This window comes from Pezoporus flaviventris, unplaced genomic scaffold (genome assembly GCF_033815535.1).
Source record: "Pezoporus flaviventris isolate CSIRO_AGI_PZ_B2104156 unplaced genomic scaffold, CSIRO_AGI_Pfla_v1 ptg000027l, whole genome shotgun sequence".
Classification (NCBI taxonomy): domain Eukaryota; kingdom Metazoa; phylum Chordata; class Aves; order Psittaciformes; family Psittacidae; genus Pezoporus; species Pezoporus flaviventris.
In genome coordinates, this window is record NW_026892575.1 from 3,547,210 (window position 1) to 3,561,424 (window position 14,215).

Consider the following 14,215-nt stretch of genomic DNA (forward strand, 5'->3'; position numbering starts at 1 on the left):
CTTCTTTTTTTCTCCCTGAGAAATCTCTGTCACTGTGTGTCAGCTGCCACTTCTTCTGTTGCCCATTCAGTGTGAAGGTCTGTCTCCTTTCTCCGCGTGCATGTATGGCAGGGCTGACTGCCCCTGGTGCTCTACAGCAGCTTCACAACAAGAAATTTGCTCAGCAGCACTGGGGAGGTTTGGATGTTGGTATTAGATCATTCTTAGCTGAAACTGGGACCTGCAGGAGGATTGCTCACGTCTGCCGTCTGCGTGACCTGTGTGCGTGTCTGTTTGGCTTGCCTGGTGACTCTGGATGGGATGATGTATCTTCTGCTGCTAGAAGTTGTACAAGCTCAAGGTTTTGCTGGCCTAGCCTATTTTCACCTGATTGCTACATCCACCGTGCTAGAAATGTCACATTCTACGCTAGGCTGAATTATGTATGCAATCACATATAATTCCATGCAAATTAAGCATGGTTTGAGCTGAAAGGTTGGGTTGACGCAGTCCTTTTGGGCTGCATGAGGATGCATGTCAACAGTGAGAGATTCAGATGTTCAGCAGCAGAGGGGCAGCAGGACATGGAAAGGCCTTTACAGACACTCTTTTTCCTTCCAAGTCATTCATTCCCAGTGGTGCTCTGCTTTACCACTGCAGCTGATTACTAATCCCAGTAATCACAAGGTTCTAGGAGCAGGATTTTCTTGTGTGTGTTTTTGTGTCTCTTTTTTCCGCCCTTTTTTTCTTTTTGTCAGTAATTCAGTTGCTCCTGTTATTTGCTCCTTGTGCTGTGGCTGTCATCTTGAGCACGAACCTTGAGCAGTCAGCTGAGCTCTGAATCGTGGACAAAGCACCCCAAAGTGCCACAGACGATAGAGCAGCCACGGAACGACTTGGTCTTCCAGTTCATTGCCTCAGTAGCAAAATATCTTTCTATAAATGCCAAGTGAGATGTATAAATCATCCTGGAATTGCCATGCACTAAATCAAGAAGCAGAGAAACGAATGAATATTTGTAAACCAAGTGTCAGTGTAACTAAAACATGGTGCAGAACAACAGGCCTGTGATATGCCTTGTGCCATCGGGAGGCTCCACGGCGGAGTCAGAGATCCACACAAAGGGAAGTTATGCAGAGGCATGCTGGCTGCGGCTGAGGCAGGATGAACTGTGTGCAGATAGCGTCAGTAATTTCATGGTTCAGAGCAGTAATTTCACATACTGTATGAAGCAATAATACTGTATGTTTGCTGTGTTAGTTTCAGGCTTTCACTGGGCGACCAGGTGGATCTACTTGAACAGGAACAAAAGCCTTCCAGTTTCCAGTAGCTGCTAATCAGAGCTGATCCTAGCTCCCATGACATCTCCCGCTTCATAGTGTTGACCTGGAGCTGCTGTGGCTTAATTTGTCTGCACAGACATGCCCTGGGCTCCTAGCTGTGAAAATACAGTCAGGGAGGGTGCTGTTCTAGAATTGTTTCTGCAGCCTTCTGTGTTCCAAACTCTTGCACATCATCTCACCCTACAAGAAGGTTTCTGACAAAACAGTGCAGCCCATGTATTTACCAAAGCAAGTGGGAATAGGTTGAGGCTAAGCCTTGCTGGCAGCACCAAGTCCTTAGGCAGGTAGAGCTCAATTCCTGTGTCCGGAATCAGCACTGTCACTCCTGGAACTGATCCCAGCACCTCCCTTAGTGGGCATGATGTCTCCTAGCAGTTACGTCCTATATGAGCCATAGCCTTGTTAAGCGATCGGCAGAGTGGACATAATTGAAAGTTATTCCAGGAGCTGGAGTTAGAACCTAGAACTTGTTTCTGCAAAAATTCCAGTGAATGTGAACTTCAGTGTGTTTGTAACCAAACATAAATTAACCTCAGATTTTGGTTGTTTTGAGTAAGTTCAACACATGCATCCCTCCTACCCAAAGTCTGTACATGGAGTAAAGTCTCTTGTAGGAGGCAGGTGCTGAAGTGATGGACATATTTTTAAGTCAGCAGGTAGATATCTCAAGGTCCTATAAGTGGGGTTTTTTTGTGGGGTTTTTACCAGCTTTTCAAGGAATAAGGTTTAGCAATGACAGCAGAAGGTTTCTTGGTCCACAGCCTGCTTCTTGTCTTGCTTTGCTTAAACTGTTATTTGGGGTAGGTGTTGTGGCGCATCCTCCTCCAGTTTAGCATGCCCCAGCCTCCAGCACAGTTGCTGCAGGGAGCAGATGGGTACTTGAAAGCCAGAGTGGTGTTACTGAATCGGGTGAGGTCCCTCCTGGCTATGGGATGTTGCGGTGCCAGGTGTGAATGAGAAAGGGAGCGTAAAATGTTTACTTGAGCATTTCCCACTTTTCTTAGTTTGTCATTTTCAACCTTAATTCAAGCTGTGGTGTCTTCTGAGCCTGCTGCAGAGGGCAGAGCCAGTAGCTTAGCCAGACGAGTCCCTCCATTGTTCCTGTCACAAGATGCTGATGCTGAGTGTGTCTGGGATATAGTTATTTATTTATGTATTTATAACTTGTACATACCATTTAGTTTTTTGCTGGCTATTCAAGCCATTTGCTAGACGTCTGCCAGGTGACTGAGTCCTCCAGCCAGAGCCACCCGTGGTGGTGAGGGCCAGGAGGGTTTCAAGGGCTGCCTCCTTTGCTGCCGCCTGGTTGCTAGGTAGAGGCTCTGCCCTGCATAGGTGCCTCGTTTCTTCTATCTGCCTTTGCCTGGGAGATGACGTGTGTCAGAGGATCCCTCCTCCTGGGGTTGCTGGAAGGAAGAGAGCATTCTTCTCTCCTGAAGTCAGCTCTTGGCACCCGAGCTGCCACAGTCCAGGATGTCTGCCCAGTAGCTGCTGTCAGCTTGGGCAGGTCCTGCTGCAGCAGTGGCACGGCTACCCAGGCATGGGCAGCTCTGATGCTTCACTGTTTACTCAGCTTCTTAGCAGTGTATTTCTTCAAAGTTAGTAGCAACACTGTGTAAAACCTGGTCAGGCGTGAGATCACCAGCTGCAGGCACTGCAGCCTATGTGGGAGACCACCTCCCATGGCCATGGCCCTTCCAAGGCCTCCTGCTCTTGTAGCTGGCCCCTGTTGCTGCAGTTTGATCTCTTGAACTGGGTTAAGGCCTCTCCTCCTCCTTTGCTCTTCCCGTTTCACAGCTGTAGGTTTTCATTTCATTGTCCCTATGCTTTGGTTGGGCCACAGGTGTGGAAAACCATGTTGGGGACTTACATAGAGATGGTCTTTTCCTGTCCAAGAGAAGAGGGATTTTGCAGTCGCCCAGCGTGATGTTCACCAGCCCTTTTTCCAGCACTGCAGCATGAACAGAACTGCAGAAGCATGGAGGGAGTCATCTGTGCCATGTGTTAGCCGTTAATTTTAGCCTTACCATAACTCTTGATGACAGGGTTTGGTGTTTTCTACTGTAGGCAGCATGTAGCACTTATCCTGGAGATATGGTGTGGCTGTAAGATAGCAAAGCTGCAGCTCATCCCTAAGCTGCAGTGCGCTGTCAAGCAGTGCGATAGCCAGTTTCTCTTTCTGACTCACATAGCTGCTCTGTACTGGAATTGAGAGGCAATGGTACCATATGGTACCATTTTTATTGACTTTGTGCTAAACCCTTGACTTCAGGTTAAGCAAGGATGGTAGTAGGCACAGGCTGAGTTCCACACATCTCTTGAGAACAAAGCTTAGCCAAAAGGTTGTTATACATTAGCCAGACAAGTCTCTCTATCATTATTTTATATTGCTATTGTAGGTACTTTATTGAACGTTAATCTACTGCTTTTTCCCTAATTCTGGCTACTTGGAAGTCTGTATGAAGTGCCAGCCTGTACTGGCATGGTCAAAAGAGCGTCCCAGAATTTGATGTACAGGTCTCAGATAGATCTTCTGATGTGTAGGCTACTACAGGGAACTCTTCTAAGTATGTTATAGCAGGCTGACCAAAAATCACATAGCTTTAATATCCTCTCTGGATTGTTGCTGATAGTTTTACTTGCTAGAACGCATTGCATGCTCTTGGGTCTGGAGCAAAATCACTGACTACACCAGAAGATACCCATCGTATTTTCTCCCAGTGCTGATATTAGCTCTTGTTGATGCATGAGTTACCCAGAGCATCATGCTTCTGACGACTGTGTTGCCGTACAGTGCTGGAGGCTTGCCTGGCTTGCATCCAGAGATGATGTTCTGACTGACATGGTCAGGCTCAGTGAGGTGGATTGCTTAAATGTGTGGGGAGCACTGGCAGTGTTCTGCGGCTGACTCCAGCAGGGAATCTCTGGGAGCTTCTTCTCTTTCTAGTGTTGTTTTTGCGGTGGTCTTTTGCCATGGTGTGCGGAGTTTGTTCAGTCTCTACTCTCATGTTTGGTTAAACACTGCATGAGGATGCAAAAGTCTTTTCGCTGCAGGGAAGGAATGCTGTGACGCTGTGCTCCTTGCTCAGCCAATCTTTGTGCAAACTTTGGGTACATGCAACATCTTTTTCTAGCTAAAGAGAGAAACCAGATCTGTAGGAGAGCTGATGCCTTTAGGTGGAAATGCAGTATTTGATGTGTTAAAAAAATGGAGGCACATTTGGCTGCTTAGAATAGTGGTGTTGGGGAGGGGCAAGGAATTGTATAGAGGCTGAAAGGGTTGATCTGAAATCATGTCAAGTGAAGTGTCACAAACGAGACATGCTGCTCTGTAACAGAACATTCTTCATAGGCAGTTTAACAAGCTTTGGAATTAAATCTGGAAAAAAAAAAACTGATGTGGCTGTTATGTCAGGGCTTTCACAAGCTTGCAGTCTGGGCTGTGACTGGTAGAAAATCAGACCAGAGCAGCCATGTAATCAGTGCTTTTCCTAGGCAGTTATGAGCTCACACTATACTCACACCACAGCTGCATATATGTTTTCCAAAATACACTTTTGGAATTATACATACATTTTCTTAGTATGCTAATCGTCTCTGTGGTCATTCATTCCTGGAGTTAATGACTAGTCTCTTAGAGAAAATGAGTTAACAAACTGACAGCTGCTCCTAACAAATCACTTGCTGGAGAGGCCAGTGTAAATTTAACATTCACAATAAATCCTTCTTTTGCTTCTGATGGTTGAGTGGAGCAATGGCAAAGAAATGAGGCAATAATTTCATTTATCAAAGCAGTTCATGGCAGATTTGAGCATGAGAGCTTATAGACAGAGATGCAAGGGAGTTACAGACTGGATTTCTGCTGCTCTTTGAGTAATACTAAGTGTATATGGGAAAGGGTAGATCTCCTGGTGTAACCTCACAGTTGGACAGACTAATAGCTGCCAGTCCTGGGTATGTTTGGCATGAAAAGACAGGCAACAAGGGTGGAGATAAGTAGGGCGCTCCAAAGGGGTTTCTTCTGTCTCTATTGCCAAGAGTTAACTGAATCTCATATCAAGACCTGACACTGAAGTAACAGATTGCTTGTTTCAGATGTGAACCCCCATGTTCTCATGGTCGTTGTGCATGCAACCCCTTCTGTTCACAGGTTCAGGAGGGACCATTGCAGAATTCATGGTAAGACAGAGGGCAGGTTCATGGATGCTGTGCTGCTGCTGGGAGTAATTCTTGCAGCTGCTGGCTGATGGGGCACTTTTTCTGATCACAGTATCTACAGTAATCAATAACCATCTTTAAGCAGCAGCTAACCATTAACTCACAGCAGATAGCACACGTTTTTCATAACCTTTGGTTACAAAAAAAATAAATAGACATAACAGCCTTGGATAAGACAAGAAATTTTCTGAAATTCCCATTTGCTGGATCAGAGTTGAGCTACCCTCAGGATCAGCGTTTTCTTAGCACTGTATATGGAATGAACTGATGGATTTAGTTGGCAGCGAATTTGTATTACAGGTTTAGCTTGGAACATTGGTGCCTGATAATATTGTAGTTCCTGCTTCATGGAAACACTGACATCAGGTTTAAGATTTTAAAATTGTTGTTGTTTTTCAAAATTACAGTTTCATGTGGCAAATATGCTTAGAGTCCAAAATGACAACATTGTGCTGAGCTAATTGAGTGAAAGGTTAATTAATCTCCCTGTGATATGAAATGAGGGAGCTAAAGGTATAAACACCAAGAAACCTGTGATTTAAAGAAAAACCTTTCATTTCCACATTTGAATTAATAGTATAGGAAAATTCTTTTCTTCAAATGTAATATGTTTTTCAGTTGACACTATCCTGATTAAACTGATCACACTACACAGCCCATACAGGTGGCTGTGTTAATGCTACACTGAACTGAAACAGCTCAGTTTTGGAAATGGCGTTGCATTAGGTTTATGTGGCATGGGTTTGGTAGTGGGAGGGATACAGGGGTGGCTTCTGTGAGAAGCCACTGGAAGCTTCCCCTGGGTCTGATAGAGCCAACACCAGTTGTCTCCAAGATGGACCCTCTGCTGGCCAAGGCTGAGCTCATCAGCAACGGTGGTAGTTCCTCTGGGATAACACATTTAAGAAGGGTAAAAAAAACCTGCACACCTGCACCCAGAGAGAGGAATGAGAATATGAGAGAAACAGCTCTGCAGACACCAAGTTGAGTGAGGAAGGAGATACCCAGGCTGGAGCAGGTTAGCTCTCAGGACTGGTGACCCCATGGGGGACCCATGCTGGAGCAGTCTGTGCCTGAAGGACTGCACCCCGTGGAGGGGACCCACGCTGGAGCCGTTCATGAAGAACTGCAGCCCGTGCGAAGGGCTCATGTTGTAGAAGTTCATGGAGGACTGTCTTCCATGGGAGAGACCCCACACTGAAGCAGGGGAAGAGCATCAAGAGTTCTCCCCTGAGGAAGAAGGAGTAGCAGAGACGTGATGAATTGGCTGCAACCCCCATTCCACATCCCCCTGCAGTGCTGGAGGCAGGGAGGAGGGGGAGAGTTTGGGAGTAAAGTTAACCTGAGGAAGAAGGGAGGGGTGAAGGAAAGGTGTTTTTAAGGTCTGGTTTTATTTCTCATCACTCTAATCTGTTTTGATTGGTAATAAATTAAACTAATTTCCCAAACTGATGTCTGTTTTGCCCATGGTGGTAATTGGTGAGTGATCTCTCCCTGCCCTTATCTTGACCCACAAACCTTTTGCTATATTTTCTCTCCCCTGTCCAGTTGAGGAGGAGACTGATCAGAGCTGCTCTGGGAGTGTCTGGTCAGGTTCAACCCACCATATAATTGTACATAAGAACTACTGCATAGGAACTGTTTCAGGCAGAGAGTACTAATGTACTGCTTATGCCAGTTTGTATACTGGTAGTGAAAAAAAAACAAAACCCATAGAAACTCAATGAAGGCACCAAATGCTTTGTTAGCTTAACTCTGGTTTTTCTGCTATTAAAATTTCTACCACTTCATAATATGCTAATTTACCCCCAAAGAGGTTGCATTTGTATTTTCTCTGTGTGTGTCTGTATAAAATGTTCACAGCACAGCAGGGGAGAATTTTGGATTATTAAAGCCAAATTTTGTAATTCTCAAGTTCCTAGACTCTGAAAGTGTATTAGCCGTCTTGTTGATGCTAGTGATTAATGCTAAGCTCATGAGTGTATTTGTAGAAAGAGACCCTCAAGCACATGGATCATTACAAAGTTGTGTGAGGCAGAATCTCAATTTTAGAAAAATTTTAGAAAAATCACACAGCCTTGTCTTGGGATGTACTGTCCTGCTATGGTCAAATAGAGACCAATGGACATCTTGGAAGAATTTACAATCAGTAGTCCTGATTATGTGACAGAAAGACATGATTCTCCTCCAGCATTCCATTTCCTCTTCATGAGGATACAGAAGCAGTGACTTTTGAGTTATCTGGCTGCCCTGGTTTTATTTTAGGAAGGTTATGTATAGATAGAAATAAATGCATAGGCAAAAGACTCTTAAAGCTGCAACTATGAGGAAAAAGCTTTTTAAAATGGAACAAATAACCACTCCTAAATCCCTCTTCTAGAGAGATTATTGAAATCATGACCTTTCCTATTAGCTGGCTGTGCTTGGAGGTAACCACCAACTTTACGAGTGCTGCTCTGGTTCTTCGTACTTTGGTCTCATGAGAGCTTCATGAGAGTCATCCCCAGCAGCATCAAGAGCAGGCTTGGGCAGCGAAGGTGAATTTCTGACCCCACTGAAGCAAAACTGCCAGGCAGTATTTTTTCCCTTAGGAAGATAGAACCCTTGCTCTTCTGTTTTGTAAGGTGCCAGGTTATGTTTATGTGGTTAGATACTACTATCTAATGTAACTGTGGAGAGTTAAACAATTCTCAAATGTGACTGACAGGCCCGTTTTTCTGGTGCTGCATGGCTTTCAACATGGACCAGTGCTCTTGGTGTTGCCTTGCTGGAGAGGGGCAAAGAGAAGTCTTTTGGGTTTGGACTGGATTGTTGTATTATTAGTGATTATTGAATGTAATGTGATGGAGCATCTACTTGTGAAGGTGAAATCATTTCTTGGGCAAATGGAGTTATTTCTGGAGAGTGTGTGTTTTTTTTCTGTCCTCTCTCGTTACACCTGCCTCCTTTGGATTTCTGTCTTTAGCCAGCCTCAGCCTTCGTGGATAGAAACACCAGCAGAGGCTTCCCTCCCTTTTATTTTGGGTGAATTTCCATGTGTCTGTTTCACTAAAGCCATCTGCTGCTGTCTGGTGTACTTGAATCTGTTCAGGGTGAGGATCCCATTGATTTAGGGCCTGATGGGGGGCGGGGGGGGGGTATCACGAGTGATATGAATCAATGGCCTGGAGCAGTGGAGAGTTCTAACTTTCATTCTTTTTCCTTTATAGGTATTTGTATAAAGTGTGGAAAAGGTGTGTATGGAGCGAGCCAGGCTTGCCAAGCAATGGGTAACCTATATCATACCAACTGCTTCACATGCTGCTCTTGTGGTAAGTTAGATCTACCATAGCCTTATTAAGTGGCTTTATTTTGTAATATATATTCCTTTAGCAACAAGTATGCAGAGTGAAACCTCATCTTGCCTGCTCTTGAGGCAAAATTCCCACGCAAGACTCCAGCTTCAGAAGTTGTTTTCTATTTGCCATCTGTAAGTGTTCAATGGCATTTTCCTAATGCAACAGCCCAGAAAAATAGTATTTGGTTAGTTTAAGGCCTGCATTTACAAAATGGCTTCAACCTGGCCATTGAAGCCAGATCATGAAGCACTACATACTTCAGATCACTTGTGTTTACAGAACTGTAACGTGCATTTATCATTTTTATAGAAAAACAGTAAAACTTGTGCAGCCAAAACTGTATTTTCCCTCACTTCCTATTTCCAAATGTAACTCTAGCCAAGCACATATATTTGTCATTTCTGTGTATACCTAATGCTCAAAATTGTTCTCTTACGTTTGAATGCAGTAAAAACAAATAGAAACTGCATGTTGAAATACTTTAAGCTATTTCATTTTGCAGGAGAAAACTTGCGGGTTTATCGCTAGTTGCTCTTTGCTGTTCTTGGGAGCCTTTTAGGTTTCTCTTCAAACCTGAATGCATCTGAAAGTGATCTATTCCGTATGTGATTTGGGGAAGTCATGGTTTTGTCAGGGAAAACAGGACTTGGAAAATTCAGGGCAGCACTTTCTGAAGTGTTTGCTTTCAGTCAAGCATTGTGAATTTCAGTTGGAATCTTCCTCAGTGTATTGTCTGTAGCTGCTGAGAGCTCACAAATTTGCACAAGTTCAAGGGAAGTATGAGAGCTCAGTTTTCATGAGTCAGGTAATTTTTCTTGATACGTCCACCCATTTATTTAGGTACCTAATTTCTGAAAGCATTTGCCTGGATGTTGAAGATCTTGTTGCGACGCATATACACAGAAAAAGATTTACTCTGAGTAGAATATGCCAAGTGTACATTGTTTATAAAAAGGATTAATTAAGGATTAGAAAAAGAGTAAAAGATTATTGTCATAGAACCAAATAAGTTGATAATGAAAAGACTATTGTAAAGTTGACTTATGAAAGGAGAAATGTTGTCTTTTCTCCTGAGATTTGTACAGATAAATATTAGTTTAAAGAAACCTGTAACCTGAACATAGAATTTAGTGACCTTTATAAATGACTCTGGAGCATTAGCAAGTTCTAGAGTAAACTCATCTGAAACCTTCAGGGATCGCTCTTGACTTTTCTCAAGTCTGACAGTGAACGAGCAAGCTATTTTGTTGGCTCCCAGAGTGAACAGCATCCTGTTTAGCAGAGGATTACAAAATATGGTATCAGATAATATCTATCCACTCATTGCCAACATTAGCCTAACCTAATTGTATGGGTGAATTTCAGCTTCTTCTCTGGGGCAGATGTGTTTTATTTAAGTAATCAGGATACAAGCTTGCTACCACAGAGATCTGTACACAGGTCATTCTGTTCCTCAGAAGATTGTGTAAGGGCCAAGGAATGTATTTTAAGAGAAAAATACAAACCCAACTTTGTTATTCAAAAGGACAACAAGCTCTTCTGACTGTTCTAGCAAGGTGTGTGTGGCCAGTGTACATCTACGACAGGGCGACTTGAGACATGTCTGTTGGGAGCATAGTTTTGCCCACCTCACAATGCCAGCGGAATTTCATGATTCACAGTGCTTCCCATGAGTCACACACACACATGAGGAAATGGTGTTCCAGGTTGGTCTTCCAAGCTTCTTGCTGTACTGCTTGTGGGCTGGAGGGCCCGGCTGTCATTCACCAGGATATTTCACAAGTGAGGGCTTGGATTTCCTTCTGCCTGCAGCCTCTGGTACAATCCCATTGAAAGGGGAACGTGCGGGGACTTTCTTATGTTAGGCACTGAAATGAGGGGTGTGCTGCTAATGTGGCAGAGTGACATAGAGTATTAAAAGGGAGGAGGCAAGCTAATTGTGAGAGCCCTGTGTATGGGCAAATTATGGGAGGGACATGTGGCTGGAGCTTGTCGATACTTTTACCATTAAACAGCATTAGAAAGTGGTCTCGTGTATTAGTCGCAAACATGAGAGATCTTTTCTGGAGGCTGAAATTACACAAGTCAAATAGGAAATCAAAGACAGTTTTTGAGGAGGATTAACTGCTGGAATGAAAAAGCAAAAGAAGTGTTAGATTCTCTGTTCTTTGTTGTTTTCAAATTAAGACCAAATATCCCTCTGGAAAGTGTTTTAAGTTGACCCCAGCGGGACACCAGGTCCCCACCAAAGCCGGTCTTATCAACACCTTGCCACGCTAAACCCAATACAACTTAGAAATCTGGGACAGAGTAAGAGTGCAGGCTTGCCTTTCTTTATTTCCCAAATAACAAAAGGGATCCAAACTGTCCTTCATCAGTTATCGGTCTTACTTTCAATATAACAGATCTAGAAAGTAAAAGGCAGTAGCTGAAGAGGAAAAATTCTGTACCTGAAGACGTTTGATTTAGGTAAGGGCCAAATATTTAACCAGCAAAATTAAAAAAATATTTCAGATCCTTGGGAAAACTTGTGGTTTGGAGACCACTCAGGCTGAAATGTGATAATGAGTGATGGGAGTTCCAAGGACCTCATTTCATCATGCAGAAGTGAGAATTCTCAACTCAGCAAAGACAAATTCAGTGATGTAGAGAAGTGGGAAGGGACCCTCAATAGGAAATTTTGCCCGAGTCAGAGTCCCTTCTTGGTCACTTCTCTAGCTTTGGTTTCAGTTCCAGGTGCCACCTATCAGAGTTCCCTGGTTGAAAAGGGCAGTGTGTGACAGAATGGGCCATCCTGCACCTTCTGGGGAGTATGTAGCGCTTGCCCCAGTGCTGTCCTTTTCAACTCCCACCATTGCTGGAGAGTTTGTGTTGCTTGTAGTTAAAGAGTTAACCTAAAATACACTTACAGATGCAGGCATTTCTGTGAAGACTCCAGCCTTGCTAGCATAGAAGTATGAGGATGCAAAGGATGGATTCATCTGCAGCGGTGATGGTTAGCTCTTGAAACACAAATGAAGAAAGATGAGGAAATGCTCCAGAGATACAGTAAATAATCAGGAAACTTATGTCCCCTTTAGAAGTTTTTGTAAATGCTCGGATGGTAAATCTCTTAATTGTCTTCTAAGTTCTGAGAATTTTGGGGATAAAACTCAGTAATACGTTAATTCAGAGTTGTACAGGATGTCCTTAAAAAAAAAGGAAATCTTGCCAGTGAGCTGAGATCAGAATAGAAAGGAAAAGTGTAAATGACCTAGCAGGCATATTTTATGTGCTGCATTTCTGGCTCTGTATGTGTTCCGTGGGCTTTGGATAGTTGAGCCTTGCTCCCATAACACCATTTTAGAACTTTGCTCTGTCAGTTAATTTTTTATTACATCTCTGTGTAAACCCCTGTTGCTTTCTGCAAAAAGCCATGCTCCTCAGATAGCTTTTTCAGAGGCCTGATAATTCTCTTCAGGTAGTGTAAAAGCCAAAGCAGTCTGGTTTCCTAGGATCGAGTAGTTCAATGCAGATCTTTATCCACAATCTCTTACAGAAAGCAAATGAAGCTTTTTAGGATGGTTTTTAAATGTAGATTCAAATCTCAGCCCTAACACCAGTGGAACCTCTTGATTCAGCAAAACACATAGACGTGCTTAAATATGTTATATTGCTCATGTGTAATTATGCTTTGCTGAATCTTAAAGAACAGAGATTAATTCAGGCAGCAACATACACTATCCCTTCTGTTAAGTGTAAAATTTTAGTTTTGGCAGGAGTTCAGTTGCAAATTTTGCTTATGGAAGATAAAAGCTGATATCTGCCTGAAAAGCTCATCATCTAATTCCTCTTGGTAGTATTTCAGAGCATAACAAGATTTCTTGAAAAATAACTGCAGTAATGCCAAATTGCTTGTATACTATAAGTGTAGGTGATCAGTTGCAGGAATTAATGGGGTCTATTTGATACTCATTACAGAAGGTAACTTACCATGTGCCTCCAGTTTGCAGACCCTAGTGCCATCCACAGCATCTCTTCAGGCTGAAAATCCGAATCAAGTGACAGTGATTGTAGAAACTACAGTAAGATACATCTTTACAATGAGGAATATCAGCTTACTATTTGTTACTCTGAGATTGTAGGAAATGGGCAGGGAATGAGCTTTGAAGAGCTAAGGGTTTCAAGCCTCTGTGTACTCTCAAAGCTGAGATGTATTTGACCGTAAAAACAAGGAACATCTTCTGCTCTTACATGATGGCAAATGTTTGAGCAAAGCATTCATCTTTAATTTGCACTTTTGTTGATGGTTTTAAGGCACAGGAAATCATCACAAATCAATCAGAAGCCTAAAGCAAAACATGTAGTCCCAAAGATACATAGCTTATTTCTTACCTGGTAGCTATTGATCAGACTGGAGCACTCATGGGGTTTTCATACAGCAGTTTAAGTGACAGCTTGTAAAGGTATTGCAGTTCAGCTGATTACTGGCATGGCTGCTGCTTCAACACCAGCCTTTGTTCAGGCTTCACAAGCTCATTACTACAATATGATCCTCTAAGAGAAGGATCACAGCGAGGGCTGATAGCACTGCTGTTTGAAAAGGCCAGTGTGGGACAGCTGTAGCAGTACGTATCATTACCCTGAAGGTATAATGAGCAGTTCTGAACTAGCCCATGCCCTCCAACTGGTGTGAAAGGGGAATTGGTTCATGGTTGTGGACCCAACCTACTTTTTCTTGGAGACAACAGCTTCCTTCTGACTGAGGCCACTCAGTGCTACTGTGTGTAGATGTCTCTTAATAGGAGGTTGCTCATGTCCGGACTTGTAGGGAGAAGTTCCTTGTGACACTGGAAATGGTCCTTTGTGTATTTGCTGCCCTGGGTTGAACCTTTGTTTGCTCTTGGTGGTAGTAAGGCATAGAACATCTTAAGGGAGCTGTGTCCCTTCAGTGTACATTTATCCACAGTTGGTGAGTTTTTAAAAAAAAACAGTTCCCAGTGGAAGGTTCATTTTTAATTCGCGTTTGTTCTGTCCCCACAGCATAAGTTTGGCATGAATCACTGCATCCAAACTGCACACTGCCAGTACTTGCTTTGTAGCCTTAAATTGTCTGTGGATGTGATTTTCACATAGAATAAAACAAAGTTCAGTGTCAAATGTGCGAGCTCTACACTGTATGTTCACCAATATTAGAGTTGGTAATCACAGAGGTACAGATACATGTGTGCATGTCAGTGGCTTTTAACTCTTCAGTACCTCATGGCTGACTTTTAGCTGATGCAGGTGTAGGTTTGGTATCTGTTCATCTGAGGGCCACCACTTTATGCAGCTATTCTGAGCACCAGGGAAACACAG

The 14,215-nt window shown here is 43.3% G+C and overlaps 1 protein-coding gene across 2 annotated transcripts in view; it reads left to right on the plus strand.

Annotated features, from left to right (window-relative positions):
• LOC133271967 (Wilms tumor protein 1-interacting protein homolog) overlaps positions 1-14,215 on the plus strand; it is a 78,869-nt gene that overhangs the window by 23,183 nt on the left and 41,471 nt on the right. For both annotated transcript variants that reach the window (XM_061458510.1, XM_061458511.1), the window contains exon 2: positions 8,750-8,851. In XM_061458510.1, coding sequence (XP_061314494.1) covers positions 8,750-8,851 — 102 coding nt within the window. The remainder of the gene's footprint in view (positions 1-8,749; positions 8,852-14,215) is intronic.